The sequence below is a fragment of the Hippichthys cyanospilos genome, chromosome 12 (assembly GCF_059441005.1).
Source record: "Hippichthys cyanospilos isolate Australia breed blue-spotted pipefish chromosome 12, RoL_Hcya_1.0, whole genome shotgun sequence".
NCBI lineage: Eukaryota > Metazoa > Chordata > Actinopteri > Syngnathiformes > Syngnathidae > Hippichthys > Hippichthys cyanospilos.
The window spans coordinates 20,115,001-20,142,568 of NC_142380.1; the positions used below are offsets into that span (position 1 = coordinate 20,115,001).

Below are 27,568 nucleotides of genomic sequence, written 5' to 3' on the forward strand. Positions count from 1 at the left end.
CATGACGACGACACGACAAAACCTCATCAACACTAGAAAGGCCAGATGATGACGCATATACTGGATATATTTTTATGAGGTTTTATTTGGTCCATTTTTATCAATAAATCTCATCAACAGAGGAAAAACTTGTGTGATGCTCTATCAGCAAGATAAAATTGAGTTACAACGTCAGCTTTCTTTTATCTTGAATGAAGTTTTCAAAAGATGGGTCTGTGCAAGGTCTTCCACCCCCCACTCAGATAATGACTCATTCGCATGTGTGATGCTCGCCCAGCAAGATAAAGTTGGTGTGCAACTTCTGTTCAATTTACATTACAAAGTTAGCTGTTCACAAGTGATTTAGGGCAGTGGTCCCCAACCTTTTGATCACCACGGACCGGTCAACGCCTTACAATTATATTGCGGTCCGGGGGCGGGGGTGAATTATGCAACTGGAATTATGCTATGTGCACGCTAAATACAAAAATTCGCGCCGCTACGCTCATTTGCGGGACTTTCTATCGCTTTTGTACTTTTTATCCACTTTTTTGTCGCGCAAGGAGAGGGGAGTGGAGCGAGCTTGCTGTGCACTTTACGGTAGATCCGGAATGAAGAGCATTGCTGAGAAGTTTTACTTTTCTGGGACGTGACAAAGCCAATATTTTCACCGACAGCACCTTTATTCTTTGCGGTCATACTCGCCTGCCAAAAAATAAAAGGTTCAATATCGCAATCAAGTGGCCGAGACCGTGCTAAATATTGTGCTGACAATGCTGCGCTATCGTTAGCTTAGCACAGTAACTACGGTTCAACAGCTGTTAAGTGAAGCAAACGCTGCACATACCTGTTGTCCCAAGTTCTCCCTTCCAAATTTCTACAAGCCAGGTGAGTGCTCTTGCTTGACTCGGTTTTGTATTGAAAGCTCAGCTGGCCATGTTGGATCGCTCCCGGTGATCGAAAAGCGGCCACCATGATTCATTCCTGCCCCTTGCGTGAGCCGTTGAATGTTCCCGAAGTTGATTGGCTGTCGCGACGTGAAACGCAAAAAAAGTAAAAAATGTTTTTAACTTCATGCGAAAGGCGAAATCTCGTTACCGCGCGCGGCCATTTGCGTAGCTCCATTCGCATCCATCGCGTCGCTCGACGCGCATTCGCGCCCAGTCGCGCGAACTCCATTGACTACAACACAAAACTCTCCGCTTTTTTGCCTTGTTCGCGTTCGGTGTGCACGTAGCATCAAACTAAATCATCTCCAAAACATTATTTCGGGTGCAGCCCACGCGGCCCGGTACCAGTTGATCCACGGACCGGCACCGGTCCGCGGACTGGGGGTTGGAGACCACTGATTTAGGGTTTTAGCTAAAATCCTTGATGCCAATCAGCACCCGGTGGTCTTTATAGGAAGTAAAGCCAAATGCTGGACCTTCTAGTGTCAAATCAAACTTACTTTGGCTGAGAATCTCGCTGAAGACACTGTAAAAAAAAAAAAAAAGAAAAAAATCAAACTTGGGCTCACAGTGAGATATGTATAGTAAGCGTCGTCATAAGTAGAAAAACACTATGAATATTCACGAATCGATTGGTGATTCGGTTCCCAAATTAAACAACGATTATGTTTGAAAATCAAAGAATGTTTTGCAGTCTGAAAATTGTCGAAATGCTCAGGAAAATCCCTACTTAATAGAATATTTGTATGTGAAGGTGCGCTAAAAACGGTTGGGTCAAGACTAATACAATTAAGGGTCAAAAAGTGTTTACCTAATACTTCATGAACTTGATCAAACTTTCTGGGCTGTTTTATTTTTTTAAATAAATAGAAGAATAATACTTTTTTTTGAGTGAAAGTGGGATTAAATTGACTTAATATTGGCGCAATCCTATTTTGACCCATAATGTTTTTTTTTTTAATATATTGAGAGTAGATTTCTTTATAAAGGTTCAAAGATGACTGATGAATGAACCACAAACAATCGTCAGACTAATCAAGCATTATGTTTTATGATTGATAATTTGACAATTCCAAAGCGCAGAATTTCAGCCTCTCGACTGGAGAATATTTCTGATTTACTTAACAAAAACAATCAACATTTTGCTGATTTTCTGACATATTACAGACCAAATCATAAGAATTTTTTTGCAATGCCAATTATGAAAAACGTTTTGTTTTTCATACCCATTCAATGCCAGTCAAGTCAAAATTGATGTTTGACTTATACAGTGATTTGTGAAAGAATTAGCTACTTTTGTGTCCCTTTGCCACATTTCAAGCGTCAAACACGAAGATTTAAAATTGCAATCATTTTGTTTTTAATGGAAAAAAATTAAGTGCAAACTGTTGTTTTCTACTGTGCTCCATTTGGTGTTGATTCATTCGCCAAATCTAATTTGACAGCTTTATGTTTGAAACTTGACATGGCAAAAGAGCAAAAAGTTAAGGCAGGTTTTATGTTTTTGCAAGGCACTGTAGAGCTGTCAGCCTTGTAAAAATTGATCTTTAACGTTCATAGCAGTCAACGGCGGTGAATGTGTCGCTTCATAAAGGGGGGGGGACATGCTTTTGAAATCTGATTCATGGATAAAATAATGGACAGATTAATTCAGTAGTTAAACACCGGTTAGTTGCGGGCTGTGTCATTAGTGATATTAAAAGATAAACAGTTTGCAAAACTTTGAGACGAGGGCATCATGCAGCTTACCTTGAAAGATGATTTTGGTCCTGTCCAAGGGCGCGACAGCCGTCTTGGCCACAGCTCCGGCGAGAGCCCCCGAGAACAGCGAATTGACCACGGAGCGCGTCTGTTTCATGCCCTACAAGGAAAGGCTCCCATTTTGACTTGAGCCAAGCTACACAAACTCTTTGGATTGCTGTCGATTATTCAATGAAAAAGAATGACCCATAGCATGTGACGGGGCAACGGACAAATCCGAGGCCATGGCCTTGGACGAACAAATGCAAACGGAGCAGAAGTGGTGCAGTCGCTCAGGAAACTCATGAAATTCACCACGGCCGCCCCACCTGTGAGCGCAGCCCATGCAACTTTTTTCTTTCTTTCATTGTTCTTTGCCCTTCTTGGGTTTTGGGTATACTGTATGTCAGGAGATGCCGATCAAGAAGCTCCCCGAGACCAAACTAGCAAATGGTTGCGCACGTACAGTGGGGCAAATAAGTATTTAGTCAACCATTAATTGTGCAAGTTCTCCAACTTGGAAAGATTAGAGAGGCCTGAAATTGTCAACATGGGAAACCTCAACCATGAGAGACAGAATGTGGAAAAAAAAAAAAAAGTCACATTGTTTGATTTTTAAAGAATTTATTTGCAAATTGTGGTGGAAAATAAGTATTTGGTCAATACCAAAAGTTCATCTCAATAATTTGTTATGTATCCTTTGTTGGCAATAACGGAGGCCAAACGTTTTCTGTAACTTTTCACAAGCTTTTCACACACTGTTGCTGGTATTTTGGCCCATTCCTCCATGCAGATCTCCTCAAGAGCAGTGATGTTTTGGGGCTGTCGTTGGGGCAACACAGACTTTGAACTCCCTCCACAGATTTTCTATAGGGTTGAGATCTGGAGACTGGCTAGGCCACTCCAGGACCTTGAAATGCTTCTTACGAAGCCACTCATTTGTTGCCCTGGCTGTGTGTTTGGGATCATTGTCATGCTGAAAGACCCAGCCACGTCTCATCTTCAATGCCCTCGCTGATGGAAGGAGATTTTCACTCAAAATCTCTCGATACATGGCCCCATTCATTCTACCCTTTACACAGATCAAACGCCCTGGTCCCTTTGCATAAAAACAGCCCCAAAGCATGATGTTTCCACCCCCATGCTTCACAGTGGGTATGGTGTTCTTGGGATGCAATTCCGTATTCTTTCTCATCCAAACACGAGAACCTGCATTTCTACCAAAAAGTTCTATTTTGGTTTCATCTGACCATAACACATTCTCCCAGTCCTCTTCTGGATCATCCAAATGCTCTCTAGCGAACCGCAGATGGGTCTGGACGTGTACTGGCTTCAGCAGGGGGACACGTCTGGCAGTGCAGGATTTGAGTCGCTGGCGGCGCATTGTGTTACTGATAGTAGCCTTTGTTACTGTGGTCCCAGCTCTCTGTAGGTCACTCACTAGGTCCCCCCGCGTTTGCTCACCGTTCTTGTTATCATTTTGACGCCACGGGGTGAGATTTTGCATGGAGCCCCAGATCGAGGGAGATTATCAGTGGTCTTGTATGTCTTCCATTTTCTAATAATTGCTCCCACAGTTGATTTTTTTACACCAAGCGTTTTACCTATTGCAGATTCAGTCTTCCCAGACTGGTGCAGGTCTACAATTTTGTCTCTGGTGTCCTTTGACAGCTCTTTGGTCTTGGCCATAGTGGAGTTTGGAGTGTGACTGACTTGACTTGACTGACTGGTTGTGGACAGGTGTCTTTTATACCGATAATGAGTTAAAACAGGTGCCATTAATACAGGTAACAAGTGAAGCATCATTAGACCTTGTTATACCTCATTAGAAGAAGTTAGCCCTCTTTCACAGCCATGAATCTTGCTTGTTTGTTGGTGACTAAATACTTATTTTCAACCAAAATTTGCAAATAAATTCTTTAAAAAGCAAACCATGTGACTTTCTGGTTTTTTTTTACACATTCTGTCTCTCATGGTTGAGGTTTACCTATGTTGACAATTTAAGGCCTTTCTAATCTTTCCAAGTTGGAGAACTTGCACAATTAGTGGTTGACTAAAGACTTATTTGCCCCACTGTATTGACTCACGTTTGAGTGAGAGGAGGCCCGCGGCATCACTTCTCCGTGGTCGAGCGCTGCATGCTGATCCTGGACTCCACTCCCCATGCTCGAGGACTAAACGCCACTGCCTGGGAGTGCGCTCATCAATCACACCACCAGGGGCCCCAGATCCGGGAGCTGAAGAGGAGTGAGTGCAAGAACCGTTAAAGGGTCAAAAGCAATTCCTAGAGCACAATGAACTCATCCACGACGGCTGACGACTTTAGACGTCATTTTAACAGGGCTGCAGGTAAATTAATTTTTGCTGCGGTTGTTAGGAAGCTGGGCTTCAGCTTTGTTACGTGACCTCAATGAGCAGTTGCCCACCGCTTTACGACCGCGCATACTACTGCGGTCTTCTGCTATGTATGGAATCGCTCCTTCCCTTACCAAGCCATGTTACATTTCTCCACTTGGCAACACTGTGTCCCGAAATATCTCTTGAAGAGCAACTTATAGGTAAAATGTGACCGCTGGAGCAGCGCCAGCGGAACAAATGTGTTGCTCGCTTGCTTGCATAGTGTCTTCCACTTTGAACCCAGTCCAGTCCACTGGGCACAAAACGAGTGCAAGCCACACACAAAATGTCTGTTAACAAGTGGGCTAATCATTTTGTCGGGCGATCATTTATTTCCAGGGTTATTCAGCTATCGGGTCTGCAGTTTTGACAACACAGCCTTCACAGTCCAAAAATCAAACTACAGTGGCTCCCACGTGAAGGCGCTTGGGAGTGCGCGTCAGACTCGAACAGGGTTTCCATATGAATCAGCAAATCTGATTAAATGTTTTTTTCCTGCCATGAATCATTTTTCTTTTCAAATTGAGAGCAAATTGATTGGCAAAGTTAATTTGCTGTGACAGGAACAGTACTACTTTTATTTTTTTAAAAAAAGAAAAAACTAGACTACTTAATGAATTTTTTTTCTAGTGACTCCTTTGCAAAGTTCATTTAGTTTTTTTTAGAGCTATAAATAGATGTAGTTACAAAGTATAAAACGTCAGACACGAATTGCACAGGACTCTGATGTTTTTGTTTGTTTGTTTGTTTGTTTGTTTTTTATTCCAAAAAGCTCTGTGCTTGGTTGGCCTGAAAAAAAAAAATCACAGGTGGGTATATTGAAATAAGGTTGCAAAGCACTGAGCTAGAAGATGGAGGAAGATGTGCAATGCTCGGCCATTGCAAATCCTTCATGAGACTGAACTGTCCAAAAGGTAACACATACATTCTTACAAAAAAGCAATCCAGTGCTTAACATCCTCGTGGGACCTGGTTTATTCATTTGTGTCCACTGTTGTCTGTTTTGTCTCGCCATGAAAGCAAAATAAAACGTGACCTCATTTTAAAGGCCAAAATGTTGCGCGCGCTAAGACTTAGTGGGCTAGCACCAATGAGTTGAAAGCTAAAACAAGGATATAAAAGTGATATCAGCAACTATTTACAATTCCAAACAAAACGAAGTCCAAACAAAAGCCTAGTAAGCAATTTTCTTCAACTTCCACTGAACCCAAAGAGTTTTTCAGACTGTGGTTTAAAAAAAAAAAAAAAAAAAAAACTTCAAGCACAAACCCCAAGTCTGTTGTTTGATTTCAGGTGAATGGTGATGCTAAGTTTGCAAATGAGGTAGGAAATGCAACAAAGCCACATCATGTTGAATCAACCCAAGGGGATTATGGGAAGTAGTCAAGAGGAGAGGCAAAAAAAAAAAAAAAAAAAAGCAAGCGGCCTACTCATTACCAGTGCCCCTTTTCACCTCATCAACTCCTCAACACACATTTTGTTTGAAACACCTATCAACAAGTTCCTTGTTTTCAAAAGATAGTGCTAAATTGGATTCACTCAGGATGTTCTGTCTGATACCAATACCACGCTTTTGATAAATAATATAGAAAAACATAGAACTAGGCCAGATAGACAAAATTCCAAAACAACATTTTTTTAGAGTGATCATAACACTGCTCCAAGAGAGCGCCCGATACCAATAGTGGACGCCATCGGTGGACCAATACCTTGGAATGAGGGGGACCGATACCTTGGAATGAGGCTGTGTGCCGCTCCTATATCGATACTTGGTATCGCTAGTCGTCAATTCCAAATAGTAGAAGTAATGGATGCATGCGCGTTCATTAGCGATGACTTTTTCCCTCCACGGTGTTATGGTTTAAATGTGACCAAAGGTTGCCAAAGTGCGTTCAACCCCTGGGGATGACTTGATAGCGGGAATCGTTGAAGTTTGAACTTGACAAATGTCGATTAGCTTTGTAGCACTCTTATCGAGAAACGCAAAGCTTGTTGCATTCGGCGGCAGCTCAAATGAGCTTGATGACTTTGTTTACGATTTCTGGTCACCTTCTTCAGATAATGCACAGTAGTGTACATGTAGTGAGTTTTTTCGGACGTTAACGTCAGCTTGTGCTTCCGTCACCCGCCTTGAAATAACACATTAACAACAACGTGATGACAAGCGTTTGCTTACCTGATTCGACGAATTTTTGCAATGCTTTGAAAAGCTTCCGGCGGCAGTACTTTTGAGGTCAAAAATAGTGTATTCCCCTTTCGCTAGTCAAGTTAGCCAAACGTTGGGTTCGATAACGCTAGCTAGCGGTTAGTTCGCTGATACATAACCGCTTACGTTCATTTGGGGGTGCGGGAGGGAAGGGGGGGCGCAAAATGCGTTGCGGCTGCAGTATACTAGGTAGGTAAGCGTGACATGTACACCGACTTGTCAGTAATTTGATCGTTCAGCCGCACTGTCATGACTTTGAGCGGCTGCTCCTCCTGTCACAAGCACAAACCTAACAAGGCTCAGCCCTTCCAGTCGCCGAGACCGCAAGGACAAGACGAGAGGCATTATGGGAAATGCAGTTTTAACCACGACGATACCGACCATGATAGGCCGGATAGAGGGGCGTCAACTGACATTCCCCGCAGAATTTTGGAGTTGCAGAGGTCTGTGCAGCGTCCCCCGCGAAGACCCTCTTGTTTTTCACCGGATCATAATTATAATTATTAGGGCCCGAGCAGCGTCTGCTGCGAGGACGCTCTTGATTTTCACCGTATTATCACCAAATTTTGCAGTCGTCGGGCCTGGTGAAAATTTTGATATTTTAGTGTTTCCTAAAACAATGCAAAAAAAAAAAGTGGCTCTGCCGCGCCACCTAAAGTTGAAAAAAAAGCCAGTTTGACCTAGAGGTACGAAAATCTTTAGGCATATGTCGGACCTCTAGACCAGGGGTGGGCAATTCCAGGCCTCGGGGGCCGGTGTCCTGCATGTTTTCCTGTTTTCTCTCTCAAACACACCTGATTCAAATGATTAGGATTATTCTCAAGCTCCAGCAGAGCTTGTTGATGAGCTAATGGTTTAAATCAGGTGTGTTAGGGAGAGAAAACTGGAAAACATGCAGGACACCGGCCCTCGAGGGCTGGAGTTGCCCACCCCTGCTCTAGACCTACAAAAAAAGTCATCGCGAGCCACATGCTCAGATGTACAGAAAAAGAGTTATGAATTTTTGAATGTGCAATTTTGGCCCGTTTTTGGACGTTTGCAAGTCCCGAACTGCTCCTCCCTCCTTCTAAATGGTTAAGCCGATAGACTTCAAATTTGCTGTGGTCTATTATCAGACTTAGGGGCACAACTGGGCAACATTTCGTGAAGATTCTCTGACATATATGATGAGGGCGGGGCTTCAAAATATGTGTTCTATTTTTCCTAAGTGCAATTACCTAAAAACGCCAGCAAAAAAAACGCCAGGCAAACAACACAAATACAGCCAAGCCCCTAGTCATGACAACTATTTTGGTTGCATAACGGAAAATGTCATAAACAGGGGATTAAAAAACTCAGTATTCTGCGTCACAACATGACAATGACGTAAATCAGGGACGTTGTAACATGGGGTTCCACTGTACTGTTTTAAGCCTGTAAGTGTAAATTAACTGAAAATTGGTCAGAATAGCATTCAGATATGGAAAATGAAGGTTCTCAAATTTTACAATGTTTCCATATTGGGTGTGGCCTTCATCCCATCTCATAGTCAGATGTCTCACCAAAACGAACAAAGTTGCTGTAATTACACCCATATAGTCAGTCTTATCTTCTCACAATTTCATATATTTGATGGTAGTCCAATGTGGAACACACCTACCATCGTATTTTTAATCGTGCTAGCGCCACCTAGCGACAACAAAAAATGCCATTAGAATTAAAAAATTACAGCCAATCCTGTTTGGTTTGACGAGCAGCTACAAAACGTTTGAGGCACATATAGGAATGTAAGACCTACAAATAATTCAAAGTGAGTTATATATGTGCTAGGATGTACAGAAAAACAGTTGTGAATTTTTGAATGTGCAATTTTGCCCTATTCTTGGACATTTGTTGGTCTCAAACTACTGTCTTCCTCTCTTAAATGGTTCACCCGATCAACTTGAAATTTGTCATGGACCATGATCAGACTCAGGGGCACATATACTCCAAAAATCTTGGAAGACACGGTCAAACGCCTTCTCCAAGTCCACGAAACACAAGTAGACTGGATGGGCGAACTCCCACGCACCCTCAAGGATCCTGCCGAGGGTGTAGAGCTGGTCCACTGTTCCACGGCCGGGACGAAAACCACATTGCTCCTCCTGAATCCGAGGTTCGACTTCCAGACGGACCCTCCTCTCCACCACCCCTAAATAGACTTTGCCAGGGAGGCTAAGGAGTGTGATCCCTTTGTAGTTGGAAGACACCCTCCGATCCCCTTTCTTAATAAGGGTGACCACGACCCCAGTCTGCCGATCCTGGGGTGCTGTCCTTGATGTCCATGCGATGTTGCAGAGGTGTGTCAGCCAGGACAGCCATCCAACATCCAGAGCGTTTAGAAACTCCGGGCAGATCTCCTCCACCCCCAGGGCCACCAAGGAGTTTTTTGACCACCTCATTGACCTCAACCCCAGAGATAGTAGATCCCACCTTGGAGCCTCCAGACTCTGCTTCCTCAGGGGAAGACGTGTTGGTCGAATTGAGGAGGTCTTCGAAGCATACTGCCCACTGGTTCACAACGTCCTGAGTCAAGGTCAGCAGCGCCCCATTCCCACTATACACAGTGTCGATGGTGCACTGCTTTCTGCTCCTGAGACGCCGGATGGTGGACCAGAATTTCCTCTTGAGCCGTCCGGAAGTCATTTTCCATAGCCTCACCAAACTGCCACATTGACCGCTGAAGCCGCCAGTCGGTATCTGTCAGCTGCCTGGAGCTACCTGTCAGCCTCTGGAGTCCCACAGGCCAAAACTGCCTGATAGGACTCCTTCTTCGGCTTGACGGCATCCCTTACCGCTGGTGTCTACCAGCGGGTTTAGGGATTGCCGCCACGACAGGTATCGACCACCTTACGGCCGCAACTACGATCAGCCACCTCGACAATGGAGGCGCGGAACATGGTCCACACTGACTCAATGTCCCCCCACCTCCTCTGAGACGTGGGAGAAATTCTGCCGGAGGTGGGTGTTGAAACTCCTTCTGACAGGGGACTCTGCCAGACATTCCCAGCAGACCCTCACGATACGTTTCGGCCTGGCAGGTCTGACTGGCATCCTTCCCCACCATCGGAGCCAACACACCACCAGGTGCTGATCAGTTGAAAACTCCGCCCCTCTCTTCACCCGAGTATCCAAAACATGCATAACAATGTTTTGTTTTGGACGTGACACACCACCTAACCAAATTTGAATGATTAAAAAAATAAATTACCACTCAAATCCTGAAAAGCAATTTGCCGTCTTCTCCTCCACTGTGGGGATTGAAACGGATAACATTGTATAATCTTACGTACTTAGAAACAAATCAGGACTTCATTTTGAGGGGACTTTAAAATTTTAAACTTTAAAATTGTTCTCTTAAAATGTTTTAGGTGCCTCCGCTAGTTGTTAGATGTGACGTCAACAAGCTGCGATGTGATTGGTTGTTACCTCACTTTGAGCAACTGCGATCTCACTTTCTGGTAATAGCAAGAGGTAAAACAGTTGCCTCGAGATAGGTGCAACTGCTGGTATTTCTTAAATGCGTTAAGCGGACTGCACACAACATATTTTTCCAAAGACAATTTGGGTGTTTGCTTGCCCTTTGAGCACATCATACTTGAAATAGTTCATGTTTGACATCAATTTCTCAAAAGCTTTGTAGGTTTGTCCTTTGGGTTGAGTTTATTTCAACTTTCATCAAGCAAGTTGCTTACAAACACATGACTGAAAAAGGCTATAGGAATGTTTGCTGGTGCATAAAGATAGGTGATTTGTATTGTATTGTATTGTATTGTATTGTATTGTATTGTATTGTATTGTATTGTATTGTATTGTATTGTATTGTATTGTATTGTATTGTGGTGATGCCCTGATTTTTCTTTCCTTCGGTAAAATTTATGCTGTAGTTCTGAAGACTAGTGATGGTCAAATGAAGCCTCATACACCACTTGTGATTTTGTTTTGTTTTTGACTTCTCTAGAAGTTGCTCCTGTTTAAAAATAAAGGCTAGTGCAATGGATATTAATGGATATGTGTCTTTATAAATGCAATGCATAATGTGGTCATGAGAATTGTTATTTTCATAAAAATTTAGACGACGTATCGCCAGTGTAAAAGCTGATAGCCTTGGCCCAGGAGACAGACACTGGTTGTCTCCTACAAAAGAAACACAAGGCTTCCTCCAACAGAAAAGTCACATTCTAATGTGAATAGGAGGCCAGTTGCTACTATCAGAGAAATATGTCAATCAGGATTTATGGTGCTCTGACTTGAAGCTTCATTTAGCCATCAAGACTAAAAACTATTCATCCATCCATCCATTATAGCAAGCATTGATCACGCATTGGCAAATTCACGTGATGAAGAGAAGTATGTGTAACCAATAGCTTGAAATGGACCTAACTAGCGCGACAAAGGCTTCACTCGAAGCTTCTCATCATATACCGACTTCTAATAAGCCACCTTCTAAACTTTGTTTTTCTTAATTAAGAACACCATAGAAGAAAGCACAAGGTAACATTCATTTCAAAGCCTCGCCTTTCCTCGGGTGGTTCTTTGATGGTCCGAGAAGGTGGCATTGTATCATGTTTGACTTTCAGTTAGCGATGGTGCCACGTTTGCCGGTCCACAGTTCCCGCAAGTCCACCTGGCAGCCCAGATCTCGGAGAGCGGCCTTGGCGGCGTCGCCACAGTCTCTGTGGCTCCGTAGTGCTTGTAAGATGAGGGCCTCGGCGCCCAGCTCCAGAAGCACTTGGCTGTAGTTGGGCCGGTGGGACACCAGGTTGCGAAGCAGCATGCAGGCCTGCTTCTGAAAAGCCGACGAGTGTGTATGATCAGTCCATGCTGTCACTATCCAATCGTTTTAAAATCATCATCCTCTGGGTTTTTGCATTTTCTAATAATCCACTGAGATTCAACTCGGTCTTGAAATCGGTGCATAGAATTACTCATTAGGTATGATGGAATGTACATGAGAATTTTAAGACACCAACTAAATTTGACTACGCTAAACCGTTAGCAATTGGGACTAGCTTTAGCATGCTAGCGATTACCATTTAAGGTCAAAAAACACCAACTACCATTTAGTTCACGCCTACATACACTCCGCCCCCTCTCCATGCCTTTTCCACTTTGCAATAGTTGAACATTATTATTTTTGTCACTCTTGGTTTAAATTGAAAACGTTTTGTTTAGTTTTTCAAGAAAAGACTGTGTGCAAAACCGTGCTGCATACATAGTCCTATTGGTGCTTCCAGGCAGATGTTATCAGCCCGCCCAAGTCGACTTACCGGTGTTGGTCCACATTTTTTCTCCAAGCCCAATTACACGGTTATGCTTGCCTGCACATTGACAACAGCGTGATGAATCTTCATAGCCTGCATGGCAGCTAAGGCTCCGCCTTCCTCCATGATGACCTTGCAGTTGTTGGGCTTGCGTAAAGCGAGGACGGAGAGGCAAGCACAGCCCTGCTCGCACACCTGAGGGACATACAAAAATGTATAATCTGAAGCAGGACTACAATCATTCATTCATCTTCTGATTATTTTGTCCAATTTTTCAAAAATACATTTTCATTTTCATCCCTTTCTTACTAATTGGTCATGCAATAACAGAAGTAAAGTACGGTACGTTTCAATTACTGGTGTGGTCACTAACATGTCAGAAAAAGGGCAAAAATGTTGGTAAGTGAAATTGTACCAACCTGTTCATACAGGGTACATGAATTGCTCATGAAAGAGGAAAAATTGAGTCACCAAATTTATGATCGACAAAATGTTAACTTTTTACTGCTGAAAATAGCTTAAATATCCCTTCTTGGCTATAATTAGCTGTCTGAGCTAAAAATGACCTTTTCATAAAATGTTTGTTTTTATACAGTGCCTCAGTTACAACATAGTAAAATTACCAAAAGAAAGAAAGAAAATGAGATTTAACCCCCTCACTCCCCAAAAACGCATAGGAGAGGACAATGTAAAAAAAAAATAATAATAATAATAATTGGCCCAGTGTTCTGCCTGCGATTTATATTGTTTAAGTGATTCGAGCCAGCCTAGTAATGGTAGCCGTGCCTTACAGTAGAGAAAGTCATATGTCTGTTGATGGCGCAGACAATGAGCTGAACTCCAGCCGCTTTGACCACAGCGTCTTTCACGTCATCGTTTCCAGCCACAGCCCGAATGGCGCTCAGGACCTGTCTCAGCAAATCCTGCCAGGGCAAAAAAGCAGCCTGGTGACAACACGCGTCCATTAGCCGCTGACCTTTAGAGGCCCCTGCGTCCGTACCGGCAACTCGCAGCCGTCCGCGAGCAGAGTCATCATGAGCTGTAGTCCACCGAGGTCACAAATGTCTTGGCAGAACTCATTGCGCACGGCCAAACAGGACAGGGTGGCGCACAGCTCGCTCAAAACGCACATGTTGTCCTTGTGGGCTCAATAGACAAAGACAAACAGAAATGACATTTACAAAGCTAGAAAAATAGAAGGGCTGCAACAAAGTTTTTTTTCTTTCAAATCAATTCATCTGTCCATTGTTTGTCAATTAAATCAATTAATCACACTTTAAAAAGATGTTTTCATTTCCATCCTTTTGGGGGGAAAAAACTGCACACAACAATTAAGCAGAGTTACTTCTTGCTCCAATTCATTTGCCCTGTCTTTGAAAAGAAAAGCCTACTCTTCAAGTAACAGCAATAAAAAGTATTTTCTTTTGCCTGCAGAAATGCGATTTGTTTCCATTCATCGCTGTACCTCTACAAAATGGAATTTGTCCGTTTTCCACGTATGAAGAATCAAAGCCTCATAATTAGATTTTTGTAGGGTTAGGGAGGGGTTATTAAACTTCATTTTAAAAGCAATTAATCGTGTAATCTCTGATTTGGCAACAATAAAATGTGTGAGGTGCTTGCGACTGCTTTGGAATGCCGAGGTTGCCCCGTACAGCATGCCCTGCTGCACCCCTTGTTAAATGGGCTAACGTGACAGCCCTACAAGTCCATGACTTGAACAGGGTATCTCCTGGTATCAGCAAATCTATATTTATTAGGGATGGGACAAGCTATTGTCAGACGAGATCTTGAGAGAACGAATGCGATAAGATTTCATGCATGCCAAAAGATTAATTTCCTTTTCACTTTTTTGGAGGGTACATAAGGACCAAAAGTGCCAAAATTCAATAAATACAAGTACCATTCAAAAATTAAAGTGTCATTACAAATTAAATGTTTCATTAATTAGTTAAAAATGTCACTAATCAAATGTTTTATTAATTTAATAAAACATTTAACTAACTAATGAAACATTTAAGTAATGACATTTAATTAATGAAACATTTGATTGACACATTCAATTAAAGATTTATATAATTCATGAACTTTTAATTGATTAATGAAACATTTATTTAATTAATGGCACTTTTAATGACACTGTTGCGACATTTCATGCATTTAGTTTATCTGTCAACCTCACTCGTCAGTTTGATGGGCAGGTTCTAACACCTGATTGGTTACCCTGCTCCTCAAACCAAGGTGGGTCCGAAAACGTGATTACCCTGCACTTTAAACCAAGACAGAGCAGTGTAACCAGTCAGATGTTAGGACCTGCCCATTGAACTCATCATAGTTAGTTGTCAGTGCCAAAAAAGCCTGTTTAGCTCAAATCTCGACCAATCCAATGCTTTGGCATGAAGTGGTTGTTAATATGGCGGCTACATACGAAGAACTTTCCTCAGCTTTCAAGCAAGTTAGGTAGAGATATTTTAGACCTTGCTGAGTAGGGCTGGGCGATAATATCGATATATTGCAATATGAAACAATACGCATATTGCAATACAACATTCATTTTCCAATATATCACGTATCGATTTTGAAACTACTTATTTTTGTAATATTTTGTTTTTTTGTATCAATCCGATCCGAAGTGGCTTTTGTATGATGATTTTTGTCATATTATGAATGGTCCTCTACATAAACATCATTTCAAGCACTTAAAAAACACATTAAATGCAGTGGCGGGCAGTGACTTTCACACAAACGCCTTCTGTGACTCAAATAGATATCCCCCATGCACACACGTACGTATTACTGGGCTACACAGGCTATTTCCGGAGCTTTTAAACGTCAATAAACCCGAATCAGCCATTAAAACTTGTCATTATATGTCATGCTGTCAAAACATAATAATTTCAAATAAATATCCACAAAATTTTATGAAGTCGAAACACAAATTGCAGTTTAATAAAGGAACATCATTTTATTTCTTTATTATTATTGAATATGAACGAAATAAAATAAAACATACGTATTAAAAATTAAACAATAAAAAAAAAAGGCCTGCACTCACCAAAACAAACGGCGGTCACAATCGATCAGTCTTTTCAATATCTCCCGATTTTTCTTCACCTATTCTTTATGGAGGTCTCTCTCTCTCTTGGTCTCTTTCTCTTGGCACTGAGATGTACAATGTATCCACTAGGGTGTTCCAAAAGTTTTTTAAAAGCACCGTAGTGCATTGGGGATCTCGCTTTTACTTTCTAACTGAGACGTACAATACTGTATACCCACTTGGGTGTCCCCATAAGTTTTTAAAATCACTGTAGCATGTGTGTCCAGTCGTGCTTTCATGTCTCTTTGCTGCCTTGGTTAAACAATTGAAGTTTACAAATTCAGTGTAGCTCCAAACAATAAATTGATCCTTTGCTAACAAAAGGCATTCCCAGGAGAACTATTTGCCAGGGTTAATTCACGCCCATGGTAGCCCAGTCAGAAATTTGAAGTCAAGACAGGTTAGCTAATAATATGCTACGCCTCTAAAGCAATCAGGTAAAAGCGTAGCTTGCTTGTTGAGCATTGAAACGCCTCTCTGCAGTGAGCATCCACACACATCACATTCAACATGAGGGCTCTAGATTGTGATCTTATGACTCGGTTGGCTATTACAGCTGTCTATTAAGTTATACAGGCCGCTCACATATCCATCTGCGCTTGCGCAGAATCCCGCTCTATGTTGATGCAAATGTCCTGGCTTCTGGCTAAGGCAAATTACATACACCCTGGCGACAAGTTAGCTGAATTGTAATTGGCTAAAAACTCCAACTTAAAACTTCAACACTAGGAGCGTAACCAAATGGATATAACACAAAAAGAACAGAATATGGAGAATAATTTTATAAATTAAAAAAATGTATATATATTTATTTAGTAAAAATGAGTTTGAAATGAAATTGACTTTCATAGTTTCATAATTATAAGTATTATAGTTTATTATGATAATGATGTAGAGAAGGCCTTGCTGGCCCTCACGGCCCACCACTGATTAAATGTTACAACAGTCTTGCGTGTATAGTGTGAATGGAGAGTGAGAGATTGGTCGAGCGAGAGAGTTATAGCGCAGTGGGAGATAGATTGCTGTGTTTTTAAATGTAATAAAAGTGACGGCTAATGTCGACCCTGCCTCCCTGATTCCCATTTTGAGGGCTGTGGGCTCCAACGTGAGGGCTGCCTACCCTGGAGTGCAACTCCGTGCCTTTTCAAGGGACCTTTTGCTAAACTAGCTACAGCGTAGCTGTTCTGCAAACAGCAGAAAAAAAAACTATCCTGATGAAGTTGACCGCAGGAAGCTCTTGTATGTGTTCCAGAGAAGTGCATTAATATCCAAGCAGTCATATTGACGAGCAGTAGAATCTCAGGTTGCATTTAATTCAAACGAGAATTTTGATATTTCAAGTTTTGTTTAATTTCCCTTTGTACTCTTTTATATGCTAAGTCATTTTCGTGATATGAAGGGGGAAAAACATACAGAAGTGACCGTAACTCGAGTTTTCACTGCATTTGATAAATTACAATCGATTTTTCCTTGGTTTTTGTCTTTTTTTCACCAACGCGAGTCACAAATCTGTTTCACTTATGGTTGACAAACACTGTCACCATTATCTTTTGCATCATGTATCATGTGGCAAAGTTCAACCTGTGTTTTCCAGCCACATGAGTGCCATTCGAAAGAATATCCCCAACTGCTGGGGACATATTAACACAGTCCAGAGCATGCTTGAAATGAAAAAAATGTTACATACAGTACTTTTTTTGAAAAAGAAAGTTTAATGTGTACTCAGAGATGTCAAAGATGAATGGCTTCTAGCTTGTCTATTTTAATAATTGCCTTCTTTTCTTTTTCAGTCATTTTAATATACAGTGGGCCCCGTGTAAGGACATTAATCCGTTCCGCGGTTGGGGTCGTAAGGCGAATTTGTCATATGACGGGCATTCCAAACCTATGTTAAATTGCTAATGCGCTAAGAACCCCAGGTAAAAACATCAAAGTTGTAAATACATATTATAAATTGGTACCAAAATAGTATAGTAAGTGCTACATATATATAATATACATGTATACAATCAGAAAATATCATAAAAATAAAAACTAGAGCTGCAAGCAGCTATAACGGGTCTTTGCAGACCTGTGCACGTTGGGAGTATGAACAGGTCGGGGTATGAAAACGTTAGGGTATGAACATGTTTGTGCATATGTGGTGAACTTTAGAACCAAATGTTTTAGAAAAGGTCAAATTTTCATAAGTCTTTGTTCAATGGGCTCAACTAAGTAAATAGAATCACAAAAATGGTATTATATTATTTCCTGCCACAAGGTGATTCTAGCACTACAATGGAATGTATGTTTGTTGATGTCTTTAGGAATGAACTTTCATTCAATGTGTGAAGTTGTAAGCAGCTTTGTGACAAGATGAGATCATCTGGGCCAAATTACAGCACCATTTACTCTTCTGATAAATCATCGTAATGAGCACTGCTGTGTAGGCCACGCCCATTATTTTTTTAAAATTGCAATATTTGGTGTTGCGCATTGGACACCAATCACATGTGGAATTTAATGATACTGTAAAGTTTCATATTTTTTAAGCTTTTTCAGCTGAATTAAAAAGGTTTTTGTCACAGTGGGCGAAGAAAATATTGATTTCATATTTTGAAGCCCCACCTCCATCATCTCAATGGATCGCGACAATTTTTGGAAAAGACAAGCAAAATTGCGAATTCAAAAGTTCATAACTCTTTTTCTGTACATCCAAGCATATGACTCTGATTGTTTTTTAGGTCTGAGGGGCCTACATATGCGTAAACATTTTGGTAGCTGTAAGTCAAACCACCTGGGTTTGGCAGCAATCCTTCGACTATAATGACATTTTTTGGTCCCACTAGTTGGCGCTCGCATTACGACCAAAAATTGATTAGTAGGTGTGTTCTACATTGGACTACCATCAACTCTATGAAATTTTGAAAAGATAAGACCATCTGGGTCCAATTACAGTAACTTTGTTCGTATTGGCGAGACATTGGACTTTGAGGCGATGTACTGGCCTCGAAATGTACTAGCCGCGAACTGTACTGGTGAAAAGTGGTAAAATTTGGGAACCTTCATGGTTGATGCCTGAAGGCTATTTTGGCCAATTTTCACTTAATTTGCTCAAACAGGATTAGCACAGTACAAAAAATGAGTTCATAAGGTTTTTGTCACTCGCGGCAAAGGAAATTTGAAACATGTATATTGAAGCCCCGTCCCCATCATATATGCTACCCGATCTTCATGAAATTTTGCCCAGTTGTGCCCCTATGTCAGATAATGGAGCACACCAAATGTGAAGTTGATCGGGTCAAGGGTTTCGGTACCGAAAGATGTACAAAAACAGCCCAAATGGCACATTCAAAAGTTTATAACCCTGGTTCTGTACATCCTATCATATAGCACTCTTTAATGTTTTGTAGCTCTAGAGGTCCCACATATGCCTAAAAAAATGTGTAGCTCTAGGTCAAACGGGTCGGAACGGGCTGCAGTTTTAGTATCATCTGGGTTCAATTACAGCAACTTTTGCTGATTTGGGGAAACATCCGACTTTGAGGTGGCGTGCAGACCACCCCCTTTATCACAACGTCATAAAATTTACCAACCTTCATCAACTATGTCTTGACGCTATTCAGACAAATTTTCAGTTCATTTACTCTTACGAGCTTAGCACATTATATGAAAGTTTAAAAAAATGACATTTTTCCCTATAACTAGGTGGCACTAATAAATTTGAAAATTTCTCATTCAGATATTTTAAGGCAATGAGTAGTAAATTTTCTGTAAAATTTCTGATTTTTTGAAGCTTGCACATAAGGTTAAGGTTTTTGTCGCTCATGGCGAAGGGATTTTGAAACATATTTTAAAGCCCCACTCCCATCATATCAGTTGGCCGATGTTCATAATATTTTGCCCAGTTGTGGCGCTATGTCTGATAATGAAGCACGCCAAATTTGAAATCGATCGGGTCAACCGTTTAAGAGATATTAAGAGGATTTTGGTACATGCAAACATCCAAAAACGGTCCAAAAAGGTACATCAAAAAAATTCATAACTCAGGTTCAGTACAACCTAGCATATGGCGCTCTAGACTTTTTTTGTAGGTCTTGAGGTCCTAAAAAATTTCATAGCTCGAGGTGAAACAGGCCAGGACCCAGTTGAACTGTTTGACTCTAGGTGGTGCCAAAAATCAATTTTTTACATTAAATGTATGAAAACACCAAAATATCAAATTTTACAGCAGGCCTGGCGAGTGTGCAAATTTTGGTCACTTTTCGTGCAAGTTTAGGCCCTCAAAAAAGCGATTCATTTTGGAGAATAATAATAATAATCATAATAATAATAATCTGGAAAGGAACAATAGGGACCTCGCAGCGGTCGCTGCTCAGGCCCTAAATATAGAAAGGATTTATTTACCTTTGAGTGGCGCTTGTTATGACCATATTCTCTAATAATGGTTATCTCCGGCATCGTATCCATATAAATCATCTTCTTTCTTCTCTCTTTAACATCACTAGCAACCTTGAAACCATGGCTAACCCTTTCAACTTTCAATTAAGCAGTAAAATGTACTATAAATATGGTTTTAGAACCACTCACAATCAAACAAAGCTTTACCGTTCCACCATTATGAAACAAGTGAGGCCGACCAAGAGCAGACCACCATCCCCGCCGACAAATAGCAGACCAGCATTGTAGTCACGTTTTGCAGGGAAGCAGTTAGACGGCAATAGTAAATAAGAGCAATTACCTAAAAACGCCAGCAGATGGAGGCAAAACAACACAAATACAGCCAAGTCCCTAGGGTCATGACAGCTGCTCCAGGAGCTGTGCCGGCTCCCTATTGTCTATGCATAGGCATTGAGATGTATGAGTTGGAAACAATGTTCAAAGGGCGACCGGAGCCTGCCATTTGCTCAATAGCCATGTGAAGCCACAGATTGAATCATGAGACCCACGACGACTCAGCAACAACTTTTCAATAAAAGACTGCAGCCCGAGAGCTCGAGGAGAGAGACTTTGCAACGAGGCTGACACACGGTCATGCTCTCCTTCGAGCTCTCCCCACTGCAGTGGTAAAACTAAATCTCTGACTCCTGTGTTATTATTTACACCTCTCCATGGGTCATTTGTGGGGTATCGAGCCCACTTCAAACCCAACAATGACACTTTCATTTAATTATTGAATGGTACATTTATTTATTGAACTTTGGCACTTTCGGTCCTCCATAGTTACGGCTTATTGAGCCAGAAGTGCAATGGAGGGCAACTACAGTAGGCTGATGGATAGGCTTGCGTGCTACACTCTGGTACAGGAGGTAGCGGTATGCACCTAACCGTTGTTTGTTATCTGTCGTTGATTGAAAAGAAGGAGCTCAATGGAGTACTGTACACAGGAGGAATACATGATGGCCCGATTACTTTTAAATAATCCGTGTGGCAACAATTTGGTTTTCCAATTGAGGAAAAGTATGGTAACAGTTTGACCGATAAAGCAAAGACAGTTTGTAAACTTTACAAAAAAATAATAATAATAACTATGCCATACACCGCATCGAACACGAACCAAATGCAAAGACATTTGCAGTTTATCACCATTACCTGAAGCTAGACACCGTTCAAAAACGCTTTCAAACAAGCGTGAGAGCTACCAAAATAACACGGGATAATATGTACATCGTACTCGATATGAAGCCACTTTTGATGGTGGAAGGTAGAAGATTTCGGCGTCTAATTGACACCCTTGACGGTATGAGATCCCGTCACAACATCACTTTAGTAGCACAGTACTGCATTTCCAACACTTTATAAGAAAACCAAAGCGGACGTCATAGATACCATGAAGTAGCTTTGCCGTCACGACTGATTCCTTTGCTTGCTGCTATTTCAAAAGCGCATCTTTCCATCAGTGCGACATCAGCTGGCAGTGAGCATCTCATATATATATATATATATATATATATATATATATATATATATATATATATATATATATATATATTTTTTTTTTTAAACATAATTTTTTTTCATGTTCAATTATAAGAGTTCAGCTGCAATTTTTCTTGAAGCAGCATGTGAAAGAAAAGTATTTTATGCTGTTCAACTATTCTGAGAGATCTCACCTTAATAATTGGTTATTGCAGCAGCCTATGGAAAAACTTTATTTTATTGCAGCCTGCTCAATAAAAATACATAATTTTGAAATTGAAAAGTTTGTATTAGCAATATTTTTTATTTTAAAAATTTTGCAAAAGTCTTGTCATATTTCATTCTCGTGGACCAAATCTTGTGATATCTCATCTCATGGGATTTTTATCTCGTACCATGCCTAACATTTATTTTATATTTTATATCTTTTTATTTTGTGCCGCAACAGGAACAGTAAATTTTGTTTTTCAAATTAAGAGCAAATGTCTTGGAAGAAGGGGCAATTTAGCAAGGGCTAAATTCTTTTGCATGTGGATGTGCATGATGATCAGTGACAGCAGACCAGCCAGAAATGAAACAGGGTAGATCCTATGCGGACGCTGAATAATACTGCTACAAATGTCATTACGAATTAGAATAACTCAGGAACCTTTGTTGTGTTTCTGCTTCCCAAACATCTTTGCTCTGGCAAGGGGCCGCTTAGCAGAAGAAAGATTCTACACGATGATAACAGGTTGAGAAGCGGTGGGTTGGCGGGCGGGACCGTACGGCGTGTCGAGACGAGCCGTTCTCACCTTGTGCTGACTCAATCAGAACTTTGAGGCCATCGTGCTGAAGAACAATCATCTTGGTGTGCTCGTGGGCGTGGCCGAACGGAACCCTGACGTCATCGTCAAAGGTCATGACTCTGAGCGCCCGGCAAGCTTCCTTGAGCACTTCGGCGCACGGGCCGTGCCACCTGATGGCGTTGGTGAGAAAAGGCAAGACGCCGCCCTTGACCAGCTCCTGCCTGTTGCGCTCATGTTTCAGGCAAGAGTGGCGCACGGCCGAGATGATAGCCTGCGTCACCTCTGGGTCAGCCTGGTACTGGGCGAGAAGGTCCAAAAGGAAGCGCCCGCCGACCTTGTCCAGCAAGTCTGGCTGCCCATCCATCAGCGCCGCCAAGGCAGAGGCAGCGCCCAAGACAGCTTCCCGATCTCCCACGCTCCTTTGGCAGTAGGCCAGGACGAGGGCATAAGCACCCTTCTGGGCTGCCAGGTATCTTTGAGCCAAGCCTAGGGAACATTGCTGGCTGAAACGCACGACGGCCGCCGATGCGGCTTTTCCGCCGTCTGGACGGTCTTGCGCGAGTCTTAGAGATTCCAGGGCCTGTGAGACGGGAGGGAAAGACGCTTCGCATTATGACTGTCCGACCTTCACCTGTGAGTCCGGGGCCTCTGGTACTTGCCTCTAAGATCTCGTGCGCTTGCTCATCGCGAGATGGCGCGGCTTTGATGATACAACTCAAGTCCACGTCTGCACGGAGAACTTCAGTTATTTCGGACGCATTGACGCCCATATTAAGTGATAACGCAGGAAAAACTTCGTTGGGATTAGCTTTAAGCTAGATTGCGCGTTACAAGAGAAAAAAACAGGCTCTTTTTGTGGCAACGGCATGTAGTGTGGCAACACTGTGGCAACTGCCACAGTGTGTCACGTTATTGCCACACTTGTTGCCAACTGTTGCCACTCTTTCGAGGCATTACCCTGTTCCCTCTGTGGCTTCACCTCCGTGATGTCAATTGTTTCCACCTTTCTTGATACCTTTCTTGAGATATTCCCTTGTCCCCTCTGTAGCTTCACCTCCATATTTTTCTTTTTCATGTTAGAAATGCTATGTATTGTTGTTGGTTTGTATTGTTTTTATTTCACCCATTATTGTATGGATGCATCTTTCGTAGCACCTGCCATTGCATTTTCCTCTCTCTTTATTATAAATATGTTTCATTGTTTTATTTTATTTATTTTTTGAATGTAGTGGTATTGTAACATTTATTGTGGACTGCGTTTTCATTTATTCACGTGTTTTCTGTTCTGACACCCAATTAGCTGGTAGAGGCCTCTGGCGTTGCCATGAGCTGCATGCAAAAGCCAGAAGAGGTGTCCCAGAGTTGCCACCAGTTGCACGCAAAGCCAGAAAAGGCGTCTCCAGAGTTGCCATTCGGAATTAATCATGAACAATTAAAGGTGAAAAATATGGAATTATGGGAAAATAATATTTATGAATTATTGGAATGGTGGGAATGATCCATGAGGTGAAATGAAAGAGTTAAATATTGAGAATGAGAAATAGGAAAGCTCAAAATGTGAGATGTTAAATCTACCATTGGGAATGAATGGGGAATCCTCCCATTGAAAATTGTGAAATATTAAGGGGTGAAAAATATGGAATTATGGGAAAATATTGGAATGTATTAATTACTGGAATGATGGGAATGACCCCTAAGGCAAATTGAATGAGCTCAATATTGAAAATATGAAATGTGAAAGCTGTTAATATCAAATGTAAAATCACCCAATGTTGAGTCAATGGGATTTTGGCCGTGGAAAAAAGGGAATTGGGGTAAATCTCTAAATATTGGGATTGAGGAAAAAGGAAGCAGTCGTCGCACGATTAATTTGGATCATATGAAAATGGAACAGTGTGAATCGGATGAACTGGGAATGAGTGGAAACAGGTCAAAAAACGGGCGGAATAAAACAAGACTAACATACGTGTGAATGTTTTCGCCTTCACACAATTATGCGTGTTGATAAGCGTTGTAGTTTTAATTTAGTTGACGTTTAGGTATGTCGGCCATTGCTTGCAGTCATTGGATAGTTGGTCGACGCGGCGTCTCTATATTATAACAGGGAGGTGCCCAACGGACTTTGCTTGCAGCACAATGAACGACAGCTTATGGCTTCTCATGTGAATCGCTCGGGGCAACTCTGGAGACGCCTTTTCCGGCTTTTGTGTGCAGCTCGTGGATGCGCCAGAGGCCTCTACCGGCCATTGCGTGTCAGAACAGAAAACAAATGTGAATAAATGAAAACACAGACCACACTAAATAATAAGTTACAATACCAGTACATTCAAAAAATAAATAAATGAAATAAAACACAGTCCACACTAAATAATGAGTTACAACAACAGTACATTCAAAAAATAAATGAAATAAAACTGTTATGACCCGTGGGTCATATGTAGTTTTTGTATGTGTTCTGCTGTGTTCTCTCCTTTGTTTGTGCATGTGTGTGTGTGTGTGTATTTTGGTTGGAGTGTGACAATTGTGTGCAGGTGGTGTCATCCCATTGGCTGGCTCTCCTGATTTGCCGCCCTATTTAAACAGCCCACGGACCAAACTCTGTCTCGCTCTGGTCATTCCACCGCCAGAAAATGCCGCGTCAGGAACTGCTCAGAATAGTGTGCTTTAGTGTTTGTTAGAATCTGTAGATTGAGCAGTAGTAGGAGGGAGACGCCGTTTTTGTTTAACCCTTTTTCTCCTGTTTTTGCGTTAGGTAGATAGTGAGCCAATTGTCATTCGTTTCCTTTTTGTTTGGCTAGTTAGGGATTCAGAAGATCTTTTGTTTATTATTTTGTTTGTTTGCTCTCCCTCCGAAGACAATAAAAGCTGCTGGTTTTGTTCAACATGTTTAGTTTCACGGGCCTTTTCTGATGGTGAGGGTACGGACGGGTAGCACACACACGTTATATCCCAGTTCCCCTAGGCTGGGTGTAACACAACGAGAAACATATTTGTAGTAAAGGTCGAGGAAAATATAACGGCAGCTGCTACGAAAGAGACATCCATACAATTGTGGGTGAAATAAAAACAATACATTGCAAGTCTAACACGAAAAAGAAAACATGGTGAAGCTACAAGAGGGGACCAGGAAATGCCTCGATAAATGTATCAAGAAAGATGGCAACCGTTGGCATTACGGCGGTTAAGCCAAAGAGAGAAACAGGAAAATGCCTGGAAAGAGTGGCAACAGTTGGCAACAAGTGTGGCATATGCCACAAGCATGCCGTTGCCACAAAATGAGCCAGCTCTTACTGCGTTACAATTCATTCCGTTGACATTCTTATTGTGTGTGCGTATGTGTATCCCACAAAGTACCCTGAGAGCGGAACTGCTCCACAGCTTCCCTCAAAGCCTCGTCGGGATCCATGTCAAACTCGTCGATATTTTCCTTGACGGCAGCATCAAATGTTTCCTGGGTGATTCTCCGCAGAGCCATTTTCAGATCGCTTGCTCCTGCCTTGGAGCGCGATGCAATCGGACGCAGAAAAGACCCTTTCGAATGTTTGGTCTTCTAAATGAAAACCCCTTTCAAGAGTCACGGAACGACGCTTCTTGAATGTATCGCTTCGTATCGTCACAAAAGCAACCGCACCCGAGATAACGCCTTGTCTTGCCTCTATCAGCTGAACTACCGCTGTGGATTTGCGCAATTTACGTACGAGGATTGCTCCGCAAACGGTTGCGTCAATTTCTGCCCGTCTGCCTTGGTGAATTGCGCCTGCGTAAAACTGTGCAATCCTTTATTGTGCTCATTTGAAACATGGCATGACACTATGGTCCGCCGTATGTTGTGGACTCGCCTTGAATGCGACAAGTCGATTTGGAATTTGTGAAAAGAATAACCATCAAAAACAAAAAATACTACTTGTAACAATAAAAATAATGTTAGTAATAATTACGCATTCGCAGCTTTTGGGCAATGTAAGCAGTCATTTAAATTGATAGTTATCAATAATAATTAGTTTGTACTAATTTGATACAATCGTACAGAACTTTAAATAGATTAAATAATAATCATTATTAAAATAATACATTCATTAATAACATCCAAACATTTTCTAGAGCTAAATGCATTATTAGTCATTTAAATAGTCATTTGTGGCCACAAGCTAAGATGGGTGTTTTCTGTTCATCTGTGATTACACAATAGTAAAAAATAATACTGTAATTATAATCTTGAATTTAAAGCTTTTGAGCAGCATAAACAGTAGATGTTCAAGTGTGTCCGACCACAGGTTGAGGGGAATTTTCCCCATCCTTCTGTGATTGCACAAGAAAATCGTATTGTTACAATAACAATTATAATCAATGATTTAGCCTGTATCATTTAGGAACAAAGCTTGTACGCTTTTCTCGCTTAACTATTAGTCTGGTTGGAGATTACAAGCCTAAAGGATTGAAATGTTGCTCTTCGTAACTCGGCTAGTAAAGTAGAATAACGCCCAAAGGACGATTGTTGTCAATATTAGTAAAATGCTTATCATGAATTTAAGGAGATAGGTGCCACGTTATTGTTCAAAAAAGCCATTGCACCTTACAATGTATTTTAGTCCAGGGGTCCTTAACCACCGGGCCGCAGACCAGTACAGTGATCCCTCCTGCTTCGCGGTCTCAGTTATCGCGGCCTCAGTACTTCGCAGTTTTTTCCAGGAAAAAAAAAAAAAAATTCAAAATAAAAAAAAATCATTTAAAAAATGTGCAAAAATGTACAAAAATTGAAAAAAGCAAAAAAGTAAATTATACCAGACTGCATTAATAATCAAATAAAGAAGTAATATTAGTTAAGAACTATGTTAAGAATTCTTCAAGCGTTAGAGTTCGTGACGTTTTGTATCTTATTGTGAAATGCATTTAATTTGTCGGATCGCGTTGCATTTCCGTTTTCTGTTTTACGTTCTCTGTGCGTCATTCGGCTAGTTACGGTGACGAAGTGAATGACAACGTAAGCTCATATTTATAGTTTATTATCATTTATGTTGATAACGCACGCTACTGCCTATGTTTAGTAAGCGATGAGTGTTTATTCTGTTTATGTGTTCGTTTGTGAAGCGGTTGCACTTTATAGTTAGTAGTTGTTAGTTGTTGCTAACCCGCTAATGTCGGCTAAAAATACAGTAAATTCATAGATTAAGTGTTTATATGTTAGTTTACTGACGTTAAGATTGTTGTTGATGTATTATTCAACAGATACT

At 41.4% G+C, this 27,568-nt stretch overlaps 2 protein-coding genes across 7 annotated transcripts in view; both read right to left on the reverse strand.

Annotated features, from left to right (window-relative positions):
- Positions 1-7,591, reverse strand: part of LOC148415259 (mitochondrial coenzyme A transporter SLC25A42-like) — a 15,541-nt gene extending 7,950 nt beyond the window's left edge. The window contains exons 1-4 of one of the 5 annotated variants that reach the window (XM_088428751.1): positions 7,243-7,591; positions 4,757-4,906; positions 2,679-2,790; positions 1,430-1,455 (exon numbers count right to left, since the gene is read on the reverse strand). In XM_088428751.1, coding sequence (XP_088284877.1) covers positions 1,430-1,455; positions 2,679-2,790; positions 4,757-4,834 — 216 coding nt within the window. In that variant the 5' untranslated portion in view covers positions 4,835-4,906; positions 7,243-7,591. Of the gene's footprint in view, positions 1-1,429; positions 1,456-2,678; positions 2,791-4,756; positions 4,907-6,775; positions 7,160-7,242 lie in introns of those variants that run through there. The other 4 variants (XM_088428753.1, XM_088428752.1, XM_088428754.1 and 1 more) reach the window with 4 other exon arrangements.
- Positions 7,592-10,926: 3,335 nt separating this feature from the next.
- On the reverse strand, positions 10,927-26,064 carry LOC148415260 (armadillo repeat-containing protein 6-like). 2 transcript variants are annotated; one of them, XM_088429189.1, is made up of 7 exons: positions 25,692-26,054; positions 22,997-23,064; positions 22,344-22,917; positions 13,555-13,700; positions 13,346-13,477; positions 12,612-12,749; positions 10,927-12,079 (listed from the first exon to the last, which is right to left on the reverse strand). In XM_088429189.1, exons 1-7 carry the CDS (start codon positions 25,810-25,812, stop codon positions 11,867-11,869), a joined length of 1,392 nt encoding a protein of 463 aa, XP_088285315.1. In that variant the 5' UTR covers positions 25,813-26,054; the 3' UTR covers positions 10,927-11,866. The 2 variants fall into 2 exon arrangements, with proteins under 2 accessions (XP_088285315.1, XP_088285316.1); XM_088429190.1 differs by having other exon boundaries at positions 11,933-12,079; positions 13,341-13,477; positions 25,692-26,064.
- Between the last annotated feature and the right edge of the window lie 1,504 nt (positions 26,065-27,568).

Bases quoted from the DNA above. Each gene is read 5' to 3' on its own strand.
- LOC148415260 (XM_088429189.1), bottom strand. From the start codon at position 25,812: ATGGCTCTGCGGAGAATCACCCAGGAAACATTTGATGCTGCCGTCAAG. The intron at 22,918-22,996 runs GCAAGTACCAGA...CCCGTCTCACAG, and splicing joins AAGCGCACGAGATCTTAGAG to GCCCTGGAATCTCTAAGACT. The intron at 12,750-13,345 runs GTAAGGCACGGC...TATGTCCCTCAG, and splicing joins GACATATGACTTTCTCTACT to GTGTGCGAGCAGGGCTGTGC.